At 48.0% G+C, this 20,251-nt stretch overlaps 1 protein-coding gene across 4 annotated transcripts in view; it reads left to right on the top strand.

Annotated features, from left to right (window-relative positions):
• Positions 1-10,097: 10,097 nt before the first annotated feature.
• The window catches only part of XPNPEP2 (X-prolyl aminopeptidase 2), a 30,597-nt gene continuing 20,443 nt past the window's right edge, over positions 10,098-20,251 (top strand). For all 4 annotated transcript variants that reach the window (XM_063601742.1, XM_063601740.1, XM_063601739.1 and 1 more), the window contains exons 1-7: positions 10,098-10,459; positions 13,340-13,413; positions 15,192-15,302; positions 16,434-16,497; positions 17,467-17,571; positions 17,826-17,912; positions 18,839-18,985. In XM_063601742.1, the coding sequence (XP_063457812.1) occupies positions 10,411-10,459; positions 13,340-13,413; positions 15,192-15,302; positions 16,434-16,497; positions 17,467-17,571; positions 17,826-17,912; positions 18,839-18,985 (637 nt within the window). In that variant the 5' untranslated portion in view covers positions 10,098-10,410. The remainder of the gene's footprint in view (positions 10,460-13,339; positions 13,414-15,191; positions 15,303-16,433; positions 16,498-17,466; positions 17,572-17,825; positions 17,913-18,838; positions 18,986-20,251) is intronic.

Genomic DNA, 20,251 nt, shown 5'->3' on the forward strand with positions numbered 1-20,251 from the left:
GTTTCTGTACATCAGCAATGAAAAATCCAAAAGGAAATGAAGAAAATAATTCAATTTACAGTAGTACATAAAAGAATAAAATATCTATCAATAAATTTAACCCAGGAAGTGAAAGACTTGTATACAGAAAACTACAAAACATTGCATATAGAAATTAAAGAAGACCTAAATAAATGGAAAGTTCACTTTCACCACCTGCCATTGGTCAAAATACTCATAAAATCCTGCCCAGTTTCAAGGGGAGTGGACAAAGACATCCCCATAACCTGCCATCTCTCAGTAGCGAACACCACAAAGGTCATTAATGCCTCTAGCAAGAGCTCCTTTAGTGGAGTGGTCGGGGCTCAGATCAGACCACTATGGGCGAGGATAGGCATAGACAACTTTACAGAAGGGCATACAATACCTGAATCAATGAAAAGATAAGGTATATTCCAGGATGTTTTTAAAAACTCAGACATTTTCCCCAGATTAATCCAAACATCTAATGCAATATCAATTTGAATCATAACAGGAATTTTTATAGGACTTGATGTGCTGATCCTGAGATCATCTAGAGAAGGAAATATGCAATATGACAGAGAAGTGTTTAAAAAATGGGCAGGAAGTCTTCCACTGCCAGCTATCAAAGCACAACACAAGCTATAGTAATTAAAGCAGTGTAATGTTGGCACCGCGACACAGATCAATGGAACAAAAGAGTCTAGTACAACCCCACGTATATGTGAGACTAAAATATGCACTACATAAGGCATTGAAAATCAATGAAGAAAAGATATACTCGTCAATAAATGGTGTCGGGACAATTAGTTGTCAAATTGGGGGTGGGGGGTTAGGGCACAATATTCTTAAATCTGTACCTCATGTCATATCCAAATACAATTCCCAAATGGATTAATGAGCTAAATACATGTGCACTCACAAAAAAAATATATGAAACTGTGAGAATATATAGGACAGTATTTCCTTGTTAAGTAAGTCACAAGTCCCAGAAATTATAAGAGTATCTTGATAGGTTTTTGGCTACACAAAAAAATTTCAGTCTCTAAAATTAAAAACAAAGTTAAAAGGGAGAAAATACTTGAGGTATATAAATATTTGTCAAACAGATAAATGAAGAATGCACAAAATATATAAAGATCTCATTTTTAAGTTAATAAGAAAAAAACAAACAACCCAATGAGAACATGGGCTAATGAAAGGAACGGGTACTCAAAGATGAAGAAAAAAATAAAAGGCAAATAAAACATAAGGAAGCATAGTCAACCTTTACCAGCCAGCAGGTAAACACAAAGCAGCAAGAGACCAATTTTCACCCATAAAATTGGTAAAACCTTAAACCATTGATGTTATCCAGTGTTGAAGACATTGTGGAAACAGCTATTTTATTGGTAGAAGTGTGATTTGCTACAGCTTTTCTTGGAGGGCAGTTTGGCAGAATCTATTGACATGACAAAATTGTATGCTTTTCTACTTCTAGATATGGATCCTAGAGCAATGCTTCATGTGCATGGATTTTCATGGCCCCTGTTTGTAACAATGCAAAGTCAGAAACAACCTGAAGGTCCATCAGTCATGAAATGCAAGCGGGTAGGGATTTGAGGACAAGGATAAAGGTCTGGAATCTCCCACAAGGGCAACAGAAAATACAGCTGACTCAGGACAGGGAAAAGGATTGCCAAGCAGCACCAAGAGGCCTGCCGAGGTTGGACACCAAAAATTTGGAGTGATCCCAACCAACAGGGTTGGGATATATTCTCCTGTAGAGAAGACAGATGGTTCAAATGCCCTGGGGTTTACTTATTTATTCAACAAAAAGTTATGAATGCCTACTAAGCTCCAGGTAGTGTTCTAGGCCCTGAGATATAACAGTGGACAAAAATAAACAAATAGGTACACAATATAATGTCAGGAAAATACTCTGAAGAGGTAATAATACAGAATAGGAAATAAAGAGTGACAGAGGCACTGTTAAAATAATGAGATCAGGGAAGTCCTCTCTGAAAAGGGGACATCTGAACAGAGGACTGAATGAAGCGAAGGAATGAGCCATGTTGGCATCTGAAAAAAAGAGCATTCCTGTTAGTGGGAATGGTATATGCAATGACCCTGGGATGGGAGCATGCTTTACTTGGGGATGGACATTGGCAGGATACATGGAGTGGAAGCACAAAGGAACAGGAGAGTTAAATGTGCTAGTAAAAGCGAGGTTGGAGTGATGGGTTATGTAGTTTGAGCCAAATAGAGAGGGAAGGGAAACCAAGGGTTGCTGATAAGTGGAGAGGAAGAGCATAGGGCAAGGAACAGGATGTTTTGGTGAAGTCAAAAATCAGGTGCAGTAAGAGTGAAGGAGAGAAGCACAGGAGGGTGTGTTCGGAGAATGGGGGGTTGGAGTTCAGTATGTCAAAGGACAGTGATCCCAAGCAGTGGCAAGACCCAAGATGCTACTTTGGTTGTGGGAGGCTGAGGAGGAGTGGAGGAGAAAGGGCCTTGAGCTGAGGAGCTTTGGACTTGAAGAAGGAGGACATTAGATGGGTCATTGACAGGAACCTTGATATGACTCATGGTAATGGCAGACATGCTGCAGAGAGGCAGCCATGAGCTAGTTGCTGTGGTCCTTTCCACGACTGAGGAAGTGTTGAAAGGCAGATGACAGGACCTGTGACAAAGGCAGTAACAGAACTAATAGGGGAAGTCAACCTCGCCAGGAGGTCAAGGAAAGCTTCCAGACCAAATGACATTTGAGGCAAGACTGGAAGGAAGAGGAGTTCACAGAGCAAAGAGAGGAAGGAAGGGTGGGTATTCTGGGTGAAGAGAAATGAACAAAGACCCTGTTGCTAGAGGAGACACTGTAAGAGGGACTCAAAGAATGGCATATGGCTAGAGTGGATATGGCAAGGAGAGGGGCATAAGATGGCTGAGAAGTAAAGAGATCAGGCTCCTGAAGAGGACAGAAGGTTGGGAGAGTGCCCAAAGACCACCAAATGAAGGGTTGAGTGAAATCAACTAGAACCTTGGTGAGCCCCAGTGGTGCTATCGCCATGCATCCTCATGCAGTGCAAGGCCCCTGAGAGGGCAGCATAGGTTTGTGACATGCCTGGCTGGGCTTTGGACTCAGCCAGGGCTCAGGATCTGACTTAGTCTGTGACCACTGAAGTGAACCAAACTAACTGGCCTACACGGGGCTCTAGCCAGATCCACTGGGTCTCACTAGCAAAGTTCCTGAACCATAATCACTGATAATGTTTGAATATATGTCTCTTTCAAATCTGATGCTGAAATGTAATCCCCAGTGTTGGAGATGGGGCCTGGGTGGAGGTGTTTGGGTCACGGGGCAGATCCCTCATGGTTTAGTGCTGTCCTCATGATAGTCAGTGAGTTCTCAAGTGATCAGGTTGTTTAAAAGTGTGTGGCATCTCCTTCTCCACTCTCTCTGTTGCTCCTGCTCCTGCCATGTGAGATGCCTATTCCCTCTTTGCCTTCTGCCATGACTGTAAGTTTCCTGAGGCCCTCCCAGAAGCAGATGCCAGCACTATGCTTTCCTGTACAGCCCACAGAACTGTAAGCCAATCAAACCTCTTTTCACTATAAATTATTCAGTCTCAGGTATTTATTTATAGCAATCCAAGATTGGCCTAATACAGAAAATTGATACCAAAGAAGTGCAGCATTGCTATAAAGATACCTGAAAATCTGGAAGTGGCTTTGGAACTGGGTAATGGGCAGAAGTTAGAAGAGTTTGGAGGCCTCCAAAAAAAGATAGGAAGATGAGGGAAAGTTTGGAACTTCTTAGACACTAGTGAAATGGTTGTGACCCAAATGCTGTTTGTGATGTAGACGGTGAAGTCCAGGCTGCTGAGGTCTCAGATGGAAATGAGGAACTTATTGGGAACTGGAACAAAGGTCACCTGTATTATACCTTAGCAAAGAACTTGGCTGTATCACATCCATGACCTAGGGATCTGTGGAGTTTTGAACTTCAGATTGATGATTTAGGGTATCTTGTGGAAGAAATTTCTAAGCAGCAAAACATTCAAGAGGTACTAGGCTGATTCTAACAATCTATGCTCAGGTGTGGGAGTAAAGGAATGACTTAATGTTGGAATTTTTATTTAAATGGGAAGCAGAGTGTAAAAGTTTGGAAAATTTGCACCCTCACTATATGATAGAAAAGAAAAGCCCAATTTCAGGGGATGAATTCAAGCAGACTGTGGGGTAACCACTTGCTAGAGATATTTGCATAACTAAAAAAGACATTTCAGAGATCTAAGAAGCAGCCCCTCCCATCACAGGCTCTGAGGCCAAGGAGGTTTCATGGTCCAGGCCTAGGGCCCTGCTGCCCTGAGCAGCCTCTGGACACTGCTTCTCGCATCCTGGCCACTCCAGCTCCAGCCTTGGCTCAAAGGTCCCCAGATACAGCTCAGGTTGCTGCTTCAGAAAGTGTAAGCTGTACCCCTTGGCAGCTTCTGTCTGGCATTAAGCCCGTAGGTGTGCAGAGTGCAAGAGTGAAGGAGGCTTGGCAGCCTCTGCCTAGATTTCAGAAGATGTATAGGAAATCTGGGTGCCCAGGCAGAGCCTGCTACAGGGGCAGAGCCCTCATGGAAAACCTCTGCTAGGACAGTGCAGAGGGGAAACGTGGGGTTGGAGCCCCCATGTACAGTCTCCACTGAGGGCACTGCCTAGTGGGGCTGTGGGAAGGGGGCCCCAGTCCTCCAAACCTCAGAATGGTAGATCCACCAACAGCTCGCACCCTGCACCTGGAAAAGCCACAGGCACTCAACAACTGTGAGAGCAGCTACAGGTGCCGAACCCAGAAAAGCTACAGGGGCAGAACTGCCCAAGGCCTTGGGAGCCCACCCCTTGTGTCAGTGTGGCCTGGATGTGAGACCTGGAGTTGAAGGAGATTATTTTGGAGCTTTGACATTTAAAGACTACCCTGCTGGGTTTCAAACTTGCATGGGGCCTGTAGCCCTTTATTTTGCCCAATTTCTCCCTTTTGGAATGAAAATGTTTACTCAATGCCTATCCCCCCCATAGCATCTTGGAAGTAAATAACTTGTTTTTTATTTTACAGGCTCATAGGTTGAAGGAACTCATTTCCAGATGAGACTTTGGACTTTGGAGTTAATGCTGAAATGAGTTAAGACTTTGGGGGACTATTGAGAAGAGAGGATTATATTTTGCAATGTGAAAAGGACATGAGATTTGAGGGACCAAGGTGGAATGACATGCCCCTGCCAAATCTCATGTTGAATTGTAATCCTCAGTGTTGGAATTGGGGTCTGCGGGGGGATGTTTGAGTCATGGGGGTGGATCTCTCATGGTTTGGTGCTGTCTTTGCATTATCAAGTGAGTTCTCACAAGATCTGGTTGTTAGCCTGACCAACATGGTGAAACCCTATCTCAACTAAAAATACAAAAATTAGCCGGGCATGGTGGCATGCGCCTATAATCCCAGCTACTCAGGAGGCTGAGGCAGGAGAATCGCTTGAACCAGGGAGGCAGAGGTTGCAGTGAGCCAAGATCACGCCATTGCACTCCAGCTTGGGTGACAGAGCGAAACTCCGTCTCAAAAAAAAAAAAAGTGTATGGCACCTTCCTTTCACTCTCTCTCTTGCTCCCAGTCCTGCCATATGAGATGCCTGTTCCCTCTTTGCCTTCTTCCATGATTGTAAGCTTCCTAAGGCCTCCCCAAAAGCAGATGCCAGCACTATGCTTCCTGTACAGCCTGAAGAACTGTGAACCAATTAAACCTCTTTTCTTTATAAATTACTCAATCTCAAGTATTTCTTTATAGCAATGCAAAACGGTCTAACACAATCACCAACAGATTTCACAAGAAGAAGGAGGAGCCATGGGCAGCTGTGAGCTGCTGAAAAGGAGCTGACCACTGGATCCACCAACCACAGCGAAGGACGTCCAACCCTCGCCCTGAGGACAGAAACTCCCTTCTCTGATGCCTGGCTGTCTGGGTGAGGTCTTGGGCCTCATAGCACCAAAGATCAAATGCCATGAAATGAGCTCTTTCCCCCTGCTGTGTGACCACACCCTACACACACACACACACACACACACACACACACACACAGAGGCAGGGTAGCTTTGTGTCAAAGCAGGGCAGATGTGATGGATGAGGCACGCAACAGCACCACAGCAGCCTTCTGGGGCTGGAAAATTGCCCTCCATTCAGAGTATTCCTTTCAGGTTAAGGATGGGGAGGCTAGGCCACACAATGGTGGGGTTTAGCATCAACTCCACAAACTCGTGCTGAGCCCACTCTTTGCTGGGCTCTGTCCTGGATAGGACCTGTTCCAGATCTAAACATTTATAAAAAGCAAGCTCCTGCCCTTGGGGATGGGTGACCTAAGACAGAAGAGTTGTTGAGAAAGAAAAAGGTCAATGTCAGGCTTTGAAAATAGAAGCTCCCATAAAATGTTATGGGAGTCTCCAAGATGAATTTGAGGTGATGAGGGCTTGGTAGACAAGATGAATTTTGAGCTGGACTTTGATGGATGGAGAGAATGTGGACAAGAAGAGATGAATAATGTTAGAGAGGAAGGCCTTGGCCACTAAGCTGAAGAGATTGAATTCTGCCCTGAGGGCAGTGGGAGCCATGGAGGATCTTCAGATTGGGGTGACTGTGAGGTCCAAGGGACAGAGCATGGGCTTTTAAGTTCTCCAGACCCAGGTTTGAGTCCCAGCTCTGCCACAGGTCAGCTTGGACCTGGGCAAAGCCACTTTTTTTCTCCAAGCCTGTCTTCTCTTCTGCTTCTGAGAACCCTGCCTATCTCCCAGCATGAGATGCTGGAACCTGATGGGAGGGTATAACGGGAATTCGGAAGCAGCGATCACATGCTGTGCCCACAAGGCCAAGAGTCCCCAGTCCCTCAGCCTGTGAGGTCACATGAAGAGTTAGATTGGGCATGTGCTAGCTCAAAAGCCTCCTTCCCACCTGCAGAACTGCAGAACCTCAGGTATCATTTCATGATTTCATCCTCAGTAACTTGGGACATCCCCAGGGGATGCTCTGCAGTGCTCATAGCCCCCTTGGGTCTCTGACTTTCCTATTGCCACCGGCTATTCCAGTCCATGGCGCTGTCCACCTGTGCTTCCTCAGGCTGCTTTTCACATTATTGCCGCCAGTCTGCCCCTAGACTGCTGTCCTTCCCTGTGACCACCTCCTGCAATGCCATCTCTGCACCTCTACTGCCAAGATTCACTCCACCTCTCTGATTCCTGGCCTTCCTCCAGGTTCTACCCTTCCCCGGGGCTCCCACAGCAGAGCTGTTTGTATCCCTGGTGCTAGAGTTCCTTGCTTGCTCGTCACTTTATATGCATTTTCTCATTCACACTCATGACATTAGTTGTTATTGTGACCTCAGCTGCGATTCAGGACACCTAGTGGTTGTCACCTGGTGGGAGAACACGTAAGTCAGGAAGGTGTATTCTGATGGAAGTCAAGGAGGCATTGGTGCCCAGAGAGGGCAGGCTCAGGTTGGAAGCCTGGGGTGGCATGAGGGTGCAAAATAAGAGGCACAGACAGGAGGTACTCTAGAGAAGATCACCTCTGATTTCAGAATTTGGCCTTTAGGCTAGCTTTGGACCAAAAAGTAAAACAAGCAGAAGTCCACTGCCTGAGTAGGCCAGAGCGAGACTCCAGTGATGCATGCATCTTCCAAACAACTTTGATGCAAAGACTCGGCCATTCAACCCTCCCCACGTTGAATCATTTCTTTCCACTTCAAGCCTGTTGCCAACTTGGGTTGAAGTCTCTCAACTGATAAGAGTAAAGACAGTGGTTTCGAGATAGGGAGATAAGGAAGGAGCTGATGAAGGCAAGTGAAGTTATCTTTGCCACGAGGGCTAAGGCTGGGACCCAGAGGTATGAAACCAGAGGGCTGAGTATTATGTGGGGACCATCCCTGGGCAGAGTCCAGAAGATGGGGGTGGAATCCCCGTTTAGTTTGTTTGCTTCGGGGGTTGGCCCTTCAGCTCAGCTGATCTTTGCTATAACAACTGCTATTTCAGCAGTGCTGGATGCCAGGGAGAGAAAGAACAAAGTACAGATGAGACTGGCTTTATTTAGTTCTAGTATGTGAATTAACAAACATTTGTAGAACATTTACTCTTGTCTCTGCGAGGCATGTTCTGAGAGCATCACCAACATTAGCCCATTGAATCCTCATAACAACCTTAGAAGCTAGTACTATTATTATGCCAACTCACAGGTGAGGACACTGGGGACTCAGGGAGATAAAGTCACTTGCCCAAGATCACACAGCTAGTGGGTGCCAGAGCTGGGATTGAAACTCAGGCTGATTGGCTCCCAAGTCAGTGTTTCGAGGCTCAGTTCACTGACAGAAAGACAGGACCATGTTTGTCCTCAAAGGCTATCTTCAGGGGTCTTCCCCTGCAAAATCCCATCAGCTCTATCTGCTTGCTTGCCCGCCCTTCAGGATGGCTACTGCAGCAAACAGAGGAGGCAGGAGCCTTTGAGGGGGCATTTTCCAGTGCTCTGGTCTCTGGGAATAATTTCATTACCAGCCCTGGAAGGGGTGGGAGAGAGGAGCCCGGGGAAAAGGCTGCGGGAGCTTCAGCAGTTATTGAATGACAGCATTCTCATGTTCTCCTTGTCCCTGGTCTGTCCTCTGAGGCTGTGGGCTCCTGCCCTCTGCTTTTATTCCTGAGAATGAAGTTCACTGAGCCACCTCACTCATTTTGACTCTGCCCCTTCAGAGACTCCCATGAAGGTCCGTTTTCCCTCTTCAAAATGGCCTATTTTGTCATTCTTGAATGGATTGTTGAAAGTTGCTTTACACTTGATGTGGACATAAGCAGACTGTAAATCCATTAAAAATAGAAACAAAGGGAATGGTGGCCAGGCATGGTGACACGCACCTGTGGTCTCAGCTACTCGGAAGGCTGAGGCTGGAGAATCACTTGAGCCCGGGAGGCTGAGGTTGCAGTGAACCGAGAACATGCCACTGCACTCCACCCTGGGCAACAGAATAAGACCCTGTTTCAAAAATAAAAATAGAAACAAAAGGAATGGGCAGTTTGCCTCTGGGGCCCTCCAGGCTAGGTGAGCATCCATCCTCATTGGGTCTGTTTATCTCTCTAAAGCATTCCTCTCTGGGAAATCGCCTTCCTCGAACCCAAAGAGCAAGGGTTCTGTAGAGCATTTACTAGGAGCTGCCTTGAAGCTGCCCTCTGATTCAGCTGGGTGTGAAGACAAGGCAGGCCTCAGCTTCTCCATTTCCCTCATTGGGAGTTGTGTTGTTTACGAGTGACTCACACTTCAGGGTAACCAAATCCCTGTTCTAGAAGCTACAGCAGAAACAGCATTTCCAGTTCACCAAATTAGTCTTCTCAGAGCGCCCAAACTCCCCTTTCTGTGTCTTCTTCCCTATTCAGTGGCATCCCCCGAACCCTCCAGATAGGGGCATCTTTGGGCTTTCATTTCCTCCCAGGTGTGAGTGGCTCTAACAGCCTCGGTTCCCCAGAGTGCAGGTTCAGAAAATGCAGGGGAATGGGACTCCCCAGATCCCAAGGGAAGAGCTGGCATCACTTCTTCAGAGTGGGCACTCCTGGGGGGACTCATCCCAGCTCAAGAAAGTAACTCTCCAGTCACAACCAACTTTCCCAAGGGGTACAGTGGGACTTGCCAAGCACTACAAGAAGAGAGGACACTGGCTTTTCCAGTCAGCTTGGAGGAAGAGAGGGAGGAAAAAAGGAGGGGGAGGAAGAGGAAAAAGGAGGAGGAGGAGGAAATGGACAAGGAGGAAAAAAGAAAAGGAGGAGGATGAGGAGGGAAAGGGAGGAAGAAGAAGAGGAAGTGGAGGAGCCCAGAAAGGGAGGGGAAGGAGGAAAAAGGAGGAGGAGAAGGAAAACGAGGAGGAAGAAGAGGTGGGGAGGAAAAGGAGCAGCAGCAGGAGGCAAATCTCCATCCCCACAGCAAAAGCAGTGCTGGAGCCAGAGCCCAGAGTGTGGGAGCTAATGGGAATCAGCTTGCTGGAGGGAAGGGGACCGAATTAAGGAATGGCTGGGGCTCTGCCGCTGAGAGGGGGCTGGGAAAAGCAGGCTGATTGAGACCAGCTGTTGTGCCTCTGTCTCTGAGATCTTTGGACTCTGCCCAGGATAGCCTCACACCCTATCCTACACGACTAGGAACTTGCACAGTCCGCCTCGGGCAGCCCAAAGCTCCTCTGCCCACCCTGGCTCCCAGAGCCCTCCAAAACAACAGACCAGAGAAGCACTCTCCACCCAGCAGCCAGACGCCTCCTTCTTGACGCCAGCCCCCACCCTCTGTCTGCTCGAGCCCAGGAAAGGCCTGAAGGAAGAGGCCGGGGAAAGAGCCCTCCCTCTCTCCCTTGTCCCTCCATCCACCCAGCGGCGGCATCTGGAGACCCTATGGCCCGGGCTCACTGGGGCTGCTGCCCCTGGCTGGTCCTCCTCTGTGGTATGTGCACCCTAGCTTCCACTGGAAGGCAGCTCTGACCTCTCCCCTCTGAGCTCAGAAAGGGTTGGAGTGAGGGTTGGGGCCCGAGTCTCTTTTTCTGTTGCTTCCTCTCTCTGACTTGAGGAAGAGACACCTCAGGGCCAGTGTTGGGGGCCCTCATAACTTGGATCGAGTCTGGTTTGGCACCTTTCCATTCCCCCCATTATAGAAAAAAAATATTCTGACACTCGTTAAAACGGTAAGGAAAACTTAATTTAAGACTACCGCATTGCAATAGAGGAGGGAAATGGGGCTCAACTCTGATTACAGAAAAGACTTCCAGGGATCTGTAGCCAAGGAGCAGAGTGAGGGGGTCAGTGGATGGAAAAGTATTAAGAGGAGATAGCAAGGGTAGGGGGATTCTTGCTAAACCGACTGAACAGGATTCTTGCTGACGGCAGGCCAGAGTGATCAGATATCAAGGGTGTCTAAACTGACTTAGCAAGATTCTTGCTAAGACTGGGTGATGCAGGCCTGGCAAGGGCAGGACAGACACAGAAGGCCAAGGTCAAGGCCAAGTGGAGAAGAGGCTTTGGGGGAGCCTAACTAAACTTTGGTCAGGAAGAGAGTCTTTCCTCTTTGTCATTCCTGCGGCACCCTCTCTGTCCTCAACTAGGTGCCCAGCCCAGCGCTCCCACCCTAGCCTTCCTTTCTTTGTTGTCTGTCAGCAGGGCCTGATCAGTCACTCAGTGTCCAGTTCCTGAGCACCTACCCAGTGCCAGGCCTTGTGCCAGGGACCACAGAGTCATTCAGCTGCAGAGCCTGCTCTTGGGAGCCACAGCCCTGGCCTCAGAGAACAGCATATTCTGGTGTCCAGAGAGACATAAGTTGGCTGTGTCCTGATTCTTATGTTAGCATATCAGTGCCAACATTTTGCCAGGGATCTGTTTCTACAGAAATGGGTGTTTGTTTTCTTAAATGAACAGTATGGGTCGCATCTGATCCTTGAGTTTATGAGACCAAGATAAAATCACACAGGACGTTCATGGTGTTGAACCCCAGCCACCCTCCTTGCATCTGTAGCTCAGCCCACTCAAAAGTGTGGCTGGGCGTGGTGGCTCATGCCTGTAATCCCAGCTCTTTGGGAGGCCATGGCAGGTGGATCACTTGAGGTCAGGAGTTCGAGACCAGCCTGGCCAACATGGTGAAACACTGTCTCTACTAAAATTACAAAAATTAGCCAGGCATGGTGGCGCACGCTTGTAATCCCAGTTCCTCGGGGGGCTGAGGCAGGAGAATCGCTTGAACTCAGGAGGCAGAGATTGCAGTGAGCCAAGATTGTGCCACTGCACTCCAGCCTGGGCAAAAGAAGGAGACTCCATCTCAAAAAAAAAAAAAAAAAATGCGGGGGCGGGGGGCGTTGGGCGCAGTGGCTCACGCCTGTAATCCCAACACTTTGGGAGGCCGGGGCGGGTGGATCACCTGAGGTCAGGAGTTCGAGACCAGCCTGGCCAATATAGTGAAACCCCCATCTCTACTAAAAATACAAAAATTAGCTGGGTGTGGTGGGTGCATGCCTGTAGTCCCAGCTACTTGGGAGGCTGAGGCAGGAGAATCGCTTGAACCCGGGAGGCAGAGATTGCAGTGAGCTGAGATCGCCCCACTGCACTCCAGCCTGGGTGACAGAGAGACTCTGTCTCAAAAAAAAAAAAAAAAAAAAAGGAGGGGGGGCGGGGGAGTGTAATGTCTCCCCACACTCAGGGCCCCATTACCATCTAGGGAAATCCCTCCCTAAAAGACAGGGGGGTTAGAGGCAAGGACTATCAGAGACCACTGGGCTTTCAGGGCAGGAAGGGGCTTTGTCTAATTCAAGCCCCTCCTTTCCAGAGGTCCAGAGCCTGGAGAACTTAGTCCAGTGCCTGGCACACAGTAGGCGCTTAGGAGATGGTTGCTCAATGAATATTGGGGGCGGGAGTCACTCTGGAGTCACTCTAAATTGGGGGCAGAGCCCAAACTAGAAACTAGATCTCCATATATTCTGTCCCTTCTGTGGCATCACCTTTTTCAGGCCCACCTCTCATACTTGGCAGAGTGGGAGGACTGAAAGTGCACTCACCTCTTTTGTATTAAGATGGCCTGGGTTCAAATCCCTGTTCTACCACTGACTCCTGGTGGCATAAGTTAGACAAGTTACCAAATCTATCTGGGCCTTGACTTCCTCCTCTGCAGAAAGTGAACAATAATTTCCACCTCATAGTGATGTCACAAATATCAAATGAGATACTGTAGATGAATTGCTGCGTTCAGTATCTGGCACATAATAGGGTGTCTTTAAATACTAATTAATCCGTCTTTCCCCACCATGGCAGACTAGGATTTCTGTCTAATATATTGAAAATGAGCCTGGAATGATAGGCAAAGATTTGGACTGTAAGAAACAGTGCAAGCAGGCCTTGAATTGAAGTCAACCCAATGTATCATACAATTAGATTTATAAAAGGCTAAAATGAAGGTGGGGTGATTATTTAGCGTGATCTTCTAGAGCATTTCAAAGAAAATTTGATAACAAAAATTTAATTTACACACAACTTTTCTACTTCACTAAACCCTGAAAAGACCCAATTAGATTAGAAGAAAAATTGATTTAATGAGCACTAAAACCCATCCAAAAGTGGCAATCACTTGTCTATGAAACAGATTTCTTTGATTGTGACCCAGGGTGCTATCCAATTCAGCCTGATTTCCTATGAAATGTGATTATTTTTATCCTCAAGTAGAGCTGGCCAGCTTCGTGCGTTTCAAAGGATGGAGGCCCCGTGGGGCGGGCTGAGAGGATACTCCTTCCCTCTCTAGGAACTAGCTGGTCCCCAAATGACCCTGGATTTTTCTCCCGGCTTCTAGCTTGTGCCTGGGGCCACCCAAAGCCAGTGGACCTTGGAGGGCAGGATGTGAGAAACTGTTCCACCAACCCCCCTGTGAGTGCCCCCTGCCCCCCGCGCACGGCCCCCCTGGCCCCACGCACCCCCCAAACCCTGCCCCACACACCCCTGCACCGCAGCACCCCCGCCCTGCTCTATCATCTTCTCTATCCCTCATTGGGTCAGTTGGTAGCCCCTCCTCCTACCAGGCTTTCTCCTGATTTCCGGACTCTTGGGCCCCTCCCCCCTCCACTCCCTCCCCTCCACATCAGTGCCCTCCCCTCCCTCCCACTCATTCCCGCAGCAGGTTATCTGCTTCCGTCCTGATCTGGGCCTGGGAAACCCCTCTAGGAGGAGGGAGGAGGGCAGGAGGCCCCTAGCTGGCCTTTGGCTGAGGCCAGGCAGAGGAAAGAAAAGACAAATTCTAGAGTGACAGCAAAAAGAGAAGCACAGAAGGGAAGAGGGAGGAAGACAGAGGTTAGAAGAGCCAACGGAGGCCGAGCACGGTGGCTGACGCCTGTAATCCCAGCACTTTGGGAGACCGAGCCGGTTGGATCACCTGAGGTCAGGAGTTCGAGACCAGCCTGGGCAACATGGTGAAACCCCGTCTCTACTAAAAATAAAAAAATTAGCCAGGCATGGTGGCGGGTGCCTGTAATCCCCGCTACTGAGGAGGCTAAGGCAGAAGAATTGCTTGAACCCAGGAAGCAGAGGTTGCAGTGAGCCAAGATTGTGCCACTGCACTCCAGTCTGGGCGACAGAGCAAGACTCTGTCTCAAAAACAAAACAAAACAAAACAAAAACCAAATAAGAGCCAACGGAAGGGCAAGAGAGGGAGGCCTAGGGTGTGCAGACGAGGAAAAGGCCCAGCAGAAGGGGCTTGGGTAGTCAGCTTCCTAGCTGGAGACCAGAGTGATTCTTTCTACAATCAGAGTAGGGCTAAGGGGTAGGCATGCCAGCAGCACTGTAAGCCATGGGAAAAACGCAGTACATCTGCTAGCAATATTAACTTTATGGGACCCCTGGGGCAGGCAGGTGGGTGGGCAAACCACATTACTTTTATATTAAAACAAACATGGATATATCGTGGAGTAGAAAGCAAAACAGCACAAACGGAAACATGCTTTTCGTTTTAAAGCTAAAATGACCTGTAAAGAAATAGAGAACTGGTCTGGAAAGGGTCTTTCTGGGCAATATCTCAAACTGCTGGGGGCATTCATTCACTCTCCTCTGCCATTTGGGACCAGTGGGTGGCAACCTGAAAAACCCTGCCAAGGGAAGGTTGCCAGATAAAATACAGGACACCCAGTTACATTTGAATTTTAGATAACAAATAAGAATTTAGTACAAGTATGCCCCAAATTGTGCATGTTTTAATATAATACTTACATTAAAACATTACACATTGTTTATTTGAAATGCAAACATAACTAGGTGAGTGTCCTGTATTTTTATTTGCTAATCTGGCAACCCTACCCCCAGGTAGCCAAAGAAGGACTGTCTGCATGGCCTGGCCCAATGCCAGAGCTCAGACCCCTGCAGTTCTCACCCACACCCATATCCCAGACTCAGGTCCCATTACTGTCACAAGGGGTCCCTTTCCAAACTCTCCAACACCTCCATCTCCACCCAGCCCAGGCATCTTAATCTAGACTAAGCAGTAACATCAGTTGCCACCCCATCCCTTCCCAAGCCAGGCCAGCCTAACTTCCCCCAACCCCTGCTTCAGGAGAGGCTGGGGGCTCTTCTGGAGGCCAGGGGCCCAGATGTCATTTTCTCTAAGCAACGTGTGTATCTGTTTGTTTGTGTCTCAATGTCTTCTTGTCATCTGTCAGTACCTTCCAGTTACTGTGGTCAATACCACAATGTCACTCACAGCCCTCCGCCAGCAGATGCAGACCCAGAATCTCTCAGCCTACATCATCCCAGACACAGATGCTCACATGGTAAGAGACAGCTTCTCTCCCCCTTGCCCTCTCTGCTACCCTGGGTCAGAGACCACAAACAGGAGCTGTTAAAACTCAGAAGATGAAGACAGAGAAAGGATCTGATGGGCAAAGGGAGGGAAGTAGAGAGCATGGACACGGTAGTTTTAGGGCAACTGAAAGAATGTATCCCTCTACATAGGCGGGCAGACATTGCCAAACCTCCTTAACCTCAAGAAATTAAACTATAAACAACTTCAGAATCAATTTTCATCAATTCCTAGAAGGCAGATCCAGAATGAATGTTTAGGGTATCCCTGCCCTAGGAGGTTAGAAGGTGGGCTGGAAATTGGGCTGGAAGAACTCCAAGCTACCTTCTGGCCCAGGCCTTCCCATACTCTGTGGAATGGAGTAGCAAAATAATCCAAAATCCTGGGTTAAGGGAGCGCGGGGTTGGTTGTGGAGGGGGGCACCCATCCCACCGTTTCCCCTCACTAGCTCTACCCTCCACACCATCCACCTTTCCAACACCAGCCCATTTGGAAGAGAGGGCATTTTTAGTGTCAATGAGCTTGTTTAAATTAATTTTCCCACATGCTGGGAAGGGCTAAGAACGTTGGGTAAGTATCTGAACTTCCCTGAGCCTCAGTTTCCTCTTCTGCAAAGAGAAATGGGTCTGTAATGAGATCTATCTCCAAGGATTATGAGGATCAAAATATGATAACGTGTAAAGCCCTTTGCAGAAGTTATGATGTTCCCAGTCTACTGTGCTTGACTCAGGAGGGAGAAGGATTAGCTGGAGGGGAAAACCCAAACGAGCCAAAAGACAGGACCCTAGACTGCATAGAATTTGCAGGGCAGGGCAACAAGTCTCCTTTGCAGAACAGTCCAGTGTTACACTGAGTGCAGTGTGAACAGTGGGGGGGCGGGGGAGTTGAACTGCAAAAGATACGGTTGCTCAAAGGAAGGGAAGATATTGAAGGCTGGGAGAGTTACAGAGGGCTTCCTGGAAGAGGCACTTGGTGTGCTTGGGCTTGTAGCTGACAAGGGGTTGGAGCCGACAGACAGAAATAACTGGGATGTGGTTGGGGGCCTTTCATGTGGGATCTGATACCACGAAAAAGGCTAATGATGGTGTTGTTGATTTCCTAGAACGAGTACATCGGCCAACATGACGAGAGGCGTGCGTGGATTACAGGCTTTACAGGGTCTGCAGGTAACAATCATTACCCAGCCCCATTGCTTTTGTTGGTAGATCCAGAGGTGGTCACAGAGGACCTAATGTGGCTAGTGTCTCAGCATCTGGGACCCCAGAACCTACTGTAGAGAAAACCCTTCTACTCTCTCTGTCTCCCTCCACCACCCCAAAACCATCAGATTCCCCAGGGCACATATCTCATAGCCCACCAGCCACTTTCTGTGTAGAAATGAGGCAGAGGCTGCCTTCCTATGCTCATTACCTCTGCTGCAACCAGGCCCAGTCCAGCACTCCCAGGCTCCGTTTCTAAATAGTTGCTACTTCTACCTCTAACCGCTGAGAACCCGCTGATTCCTTTCACATGAGGGCTCATTTGGGGACAAAGTTTTCCTTTGCCAGTTGTTTTACAGACAACATCACTTCACATGGCCGAATGAGACACAAACATAGAAGCCCTTGATGAGATCACAGTGTCTGAAGGGGCCTCGCACCGTGATCCTGGCCCATTGAATGAAATCCAAGCTTCCTTTCCTGATCCTCAAACATTCCTCCTTGGGCTTCAAACTACCCTGCCTCGTGCCTCGTAGGCTCTTTTTCCCTTTGCCAAAGTCTCTGGATTATTCTTGCCCAGCAGTCCTCAGCTGAGCCTCTGGTTTAGCCTCCCTATCAGCCACCGAGTCTTTACGCTGAGCCCCATCTTTCCTGAGAGCGCCTACATGCAGCCAAAAGTTGACCTCACTTCTGCTGAAAGTCCACAAGCAGCCCTCAACACAAAGCAGAGGTGCCTGATTCAGGACACCTTTCTGCCAGCTCCCCCCACAGCTCTTTTTAAGATCTCCTTCCTCACTTCTTTCCAATGGAGGAGAGAATCTCTTTCCAGAGGCCCCTTGTGGCATTCTCAGAGCCAGCACTGCATGGCACATCCATCAGCTAATGCCACGTTCCTCCCCTTCACCCTTACCTGCAAGTTTCTCTGTTCTGCCCCAGGAACTGCAGTGGTGACTATGAAGAAAGCAGCTGTCTGGACCGACAGTCGCTACTGGACTCAGGCTGAGCGGCAGATGGACTGCAACTGGGAGCTCCATAAGGAAGGTAGAAGGGCCGCATGGATTTGTTCCCCAAGTCTTGGGACCTGGACTAGGTTCAGGAAGGTATAGGTGAGAGCGTGCATGTAAGACCATGCTGGGCCTCTATGGGGAGCTTAGGAAATTTGAGGCCATCACTGACTTTCAAGGCTGATCTCAAGGAAGACACACATGGTAGGACCATCAGACAGAACCCCTGGCTGGAGAGCCTGGGGCTGGCCCTGAAGGTGACCTCTGCATTGCTTCCTATCTTTCTTTCAGTTGGCACCACTCCTATTGTCACCTGGCTCCTCACCGAGATTCCCGCTGGAGGGCGTGTGGGTTTTGACCCCTTCCTCTTGTCCATTGGTATGCTCTTCCTTCAGTCCCTGAATTTGTCCATGCTAACGAGGGTGACTCAGCTTCCCTAGGATATAAAGAAATGGACCTTGGTAGAAGGAGGGGCGGTGGGACTATAAAGATAGAGCATTTGAAATTGTAGTTGCAGAATGTTTTGCAATGAGGATGTATTCATGGATTGTGTAATTAAAATACATTTAAAAGAATCAGTACAAATATTTTAAAATTCATGAGTGCAGAGACCCAACCTAGAAGACTCAGTGAATCATTAAAGAGCTAGTGGATGAATAGGCCAGGATGTGCTTGAACCCAGAACCATCCTCTGTGCCCTGGAACCCTGCCAATGATGATGCTGGAATCACATGGTAACCCTCTTCTGGAAGGTAGCTTAGAAGGGTCAAAAGAGTTGGGAGGGCTTCTGAGTTTAAAAAAAAAAAAGGCCCCTGAGAATACAAGTCCCTGAGTTCTGGGGCCTCAGACAGCTGGCAAGCCCATTCCCCCAAAGGGGAGTCCTCATGAATATGTACTGAAAGGCTTGTGCTTTAGAACTGGCTTCTCTGCCAGCCTGTCCAATGGCCTGAACATCACCATTCCTTTTGACTGTGACACTGAAGCCCTGATAAAATAATTAGTGCCCAAGAGAAGGACCACCCACAGCCACTGGCAATGAAAAAGACAAGCTTAGCCAATTTGTGGCAGTCAGTGTTAGAGTAGGCTCAGGGCATTAGGCTTGGAAAGCAGAAAGAGGATGAGAAACATACCCCAGCGTGGGCATACATGCCGGGGGTGGGGGGTGGGCAGGCTGCTGGGGCAGGCTCCGGGCAGCTGGGCTGCAAAGGGAGGCAAAGGGAACCAGGACTAACTTTGCTTGAATCACAATTTTTTCCTGAGGTGTAAATGGGCAAGGGACAAGTGACTCCTTCTTGTCTCTGCAGACACCTGGGAGAGTTATGATCTGGCCCTCCAAGGCTCTAACAGACAGCTGGTGTCCATCACAACCAATCTTGTGGACCTGGTATGGGGATCAGAGAGGCCACCGGTTCCAAATCAACCCATTTATGCCCTGCAGGAGGCATTCACAGGTGATTCAGTAAGCCCAGTTTCCTTCCCAACTTGTAGCAACGCAGGTCCCGGCTGCTATTCCGTAGGTGGCAAACTTCATCATCAGAGGTACCAAAGCAGTGGTTTGCAAACCTTAGCATGCACCTAAGTCACCTGGGATGCTTGTTTAAAATGCAGATTTCAGGGCCCCCTCCCCTTGAGGAGTCTGAATCAAAATGTCCTCCGGCCATATTTAGAAAATGTTGGATTAAAGAATGTTAGGATTTGAAACAAGATGGAGCAGGAAGGGAGGAAAGAAGGGAAACAGAGAAAGATGAGAGAAAATATCCAACCCCTTTCAAGAGAGAAAAAAACATGATATGATTTGCTTGCCTGGTGGCAGAGACTGATCCATAATGAATCATTCAGACCTTTACTTCTGACCCTCTTGTGATGAAGAATTTAGATTTGTGAGATGGCTGGGGTCAGGTGGGCCAGGAGTGGACAGAGGAAGTAAATAACTAAGTTCAGAGTCATTCTGTAGCACAGATTACAGTTCAGGTTTTGCTGGACCAATCAGGAAGGTTAGAAAAATATAACATCAATAACCTTGACCCCGTTGACACTATCTAAATACATCACAAAAGAACAGTATGTTGTAAGATTCCTGTAAGTCGTAACTAAAGTCCTGACCAGGACCAGCCTACTGATTATGAATCAGTGTCTTGGCCACCAACCACTCCTATCTCCCTGGGAATTCTGAATGAGCCAATGAACTTGGATTCCTAGTAACATTGATCAAGCCAAGAGATCCCTTTCCGCATGCAAGTCCACATAATTTCTCACTTAGAAAGGAGCCAATACAGCAGGAGGGAGATTTCAAAATAGCAGCCATGATGAAACAAGTGAAAATTGTGTCCATTTTTCTTTATCTGTTCTGATGTAACTTCCAGAATCATTCTTTCTGCATCTTGACACCATTTTTAAAGAAATTTGTTATCCAAGACTGTTAAATCATAAATAAAACTCATCTTATTCAGATAAAGAAAGTCAAAGTTATGTCGGGAAGGGGAAGGGAAAAAAGAAAAACCTTCCTGGGGCTGGAAGGGTTTTGTCACTTCCCAAAAGTGAGGGGATGCCGAGTCATCACCCGCTGCCAGTCTTCAAGAAAAAGGCACCTGGAGCTTGAGTTTGGAAGCCGAAGAACAGAGTTCAGCTTCAATAAGCTTATAAAGACGAGAGAGACTTTCCAGCCACTTGCAGATTTTAAAGGAGAAAGGAGAGTGCAAAGGGCAGAACATGAAAAG

Source organism: Pan paniscus, chromosome X, assembly GCF_029289425.2.
Source record: "Pan paniscus chromosome X, NHGRI_mPanPan1-v2.0_pri, whole genome shotgun sequence".
NCBI lineage: Eukaryota > Metazoa > Chordata > Mammalia > Primates > Hominidae > Pan > Pan paniscus.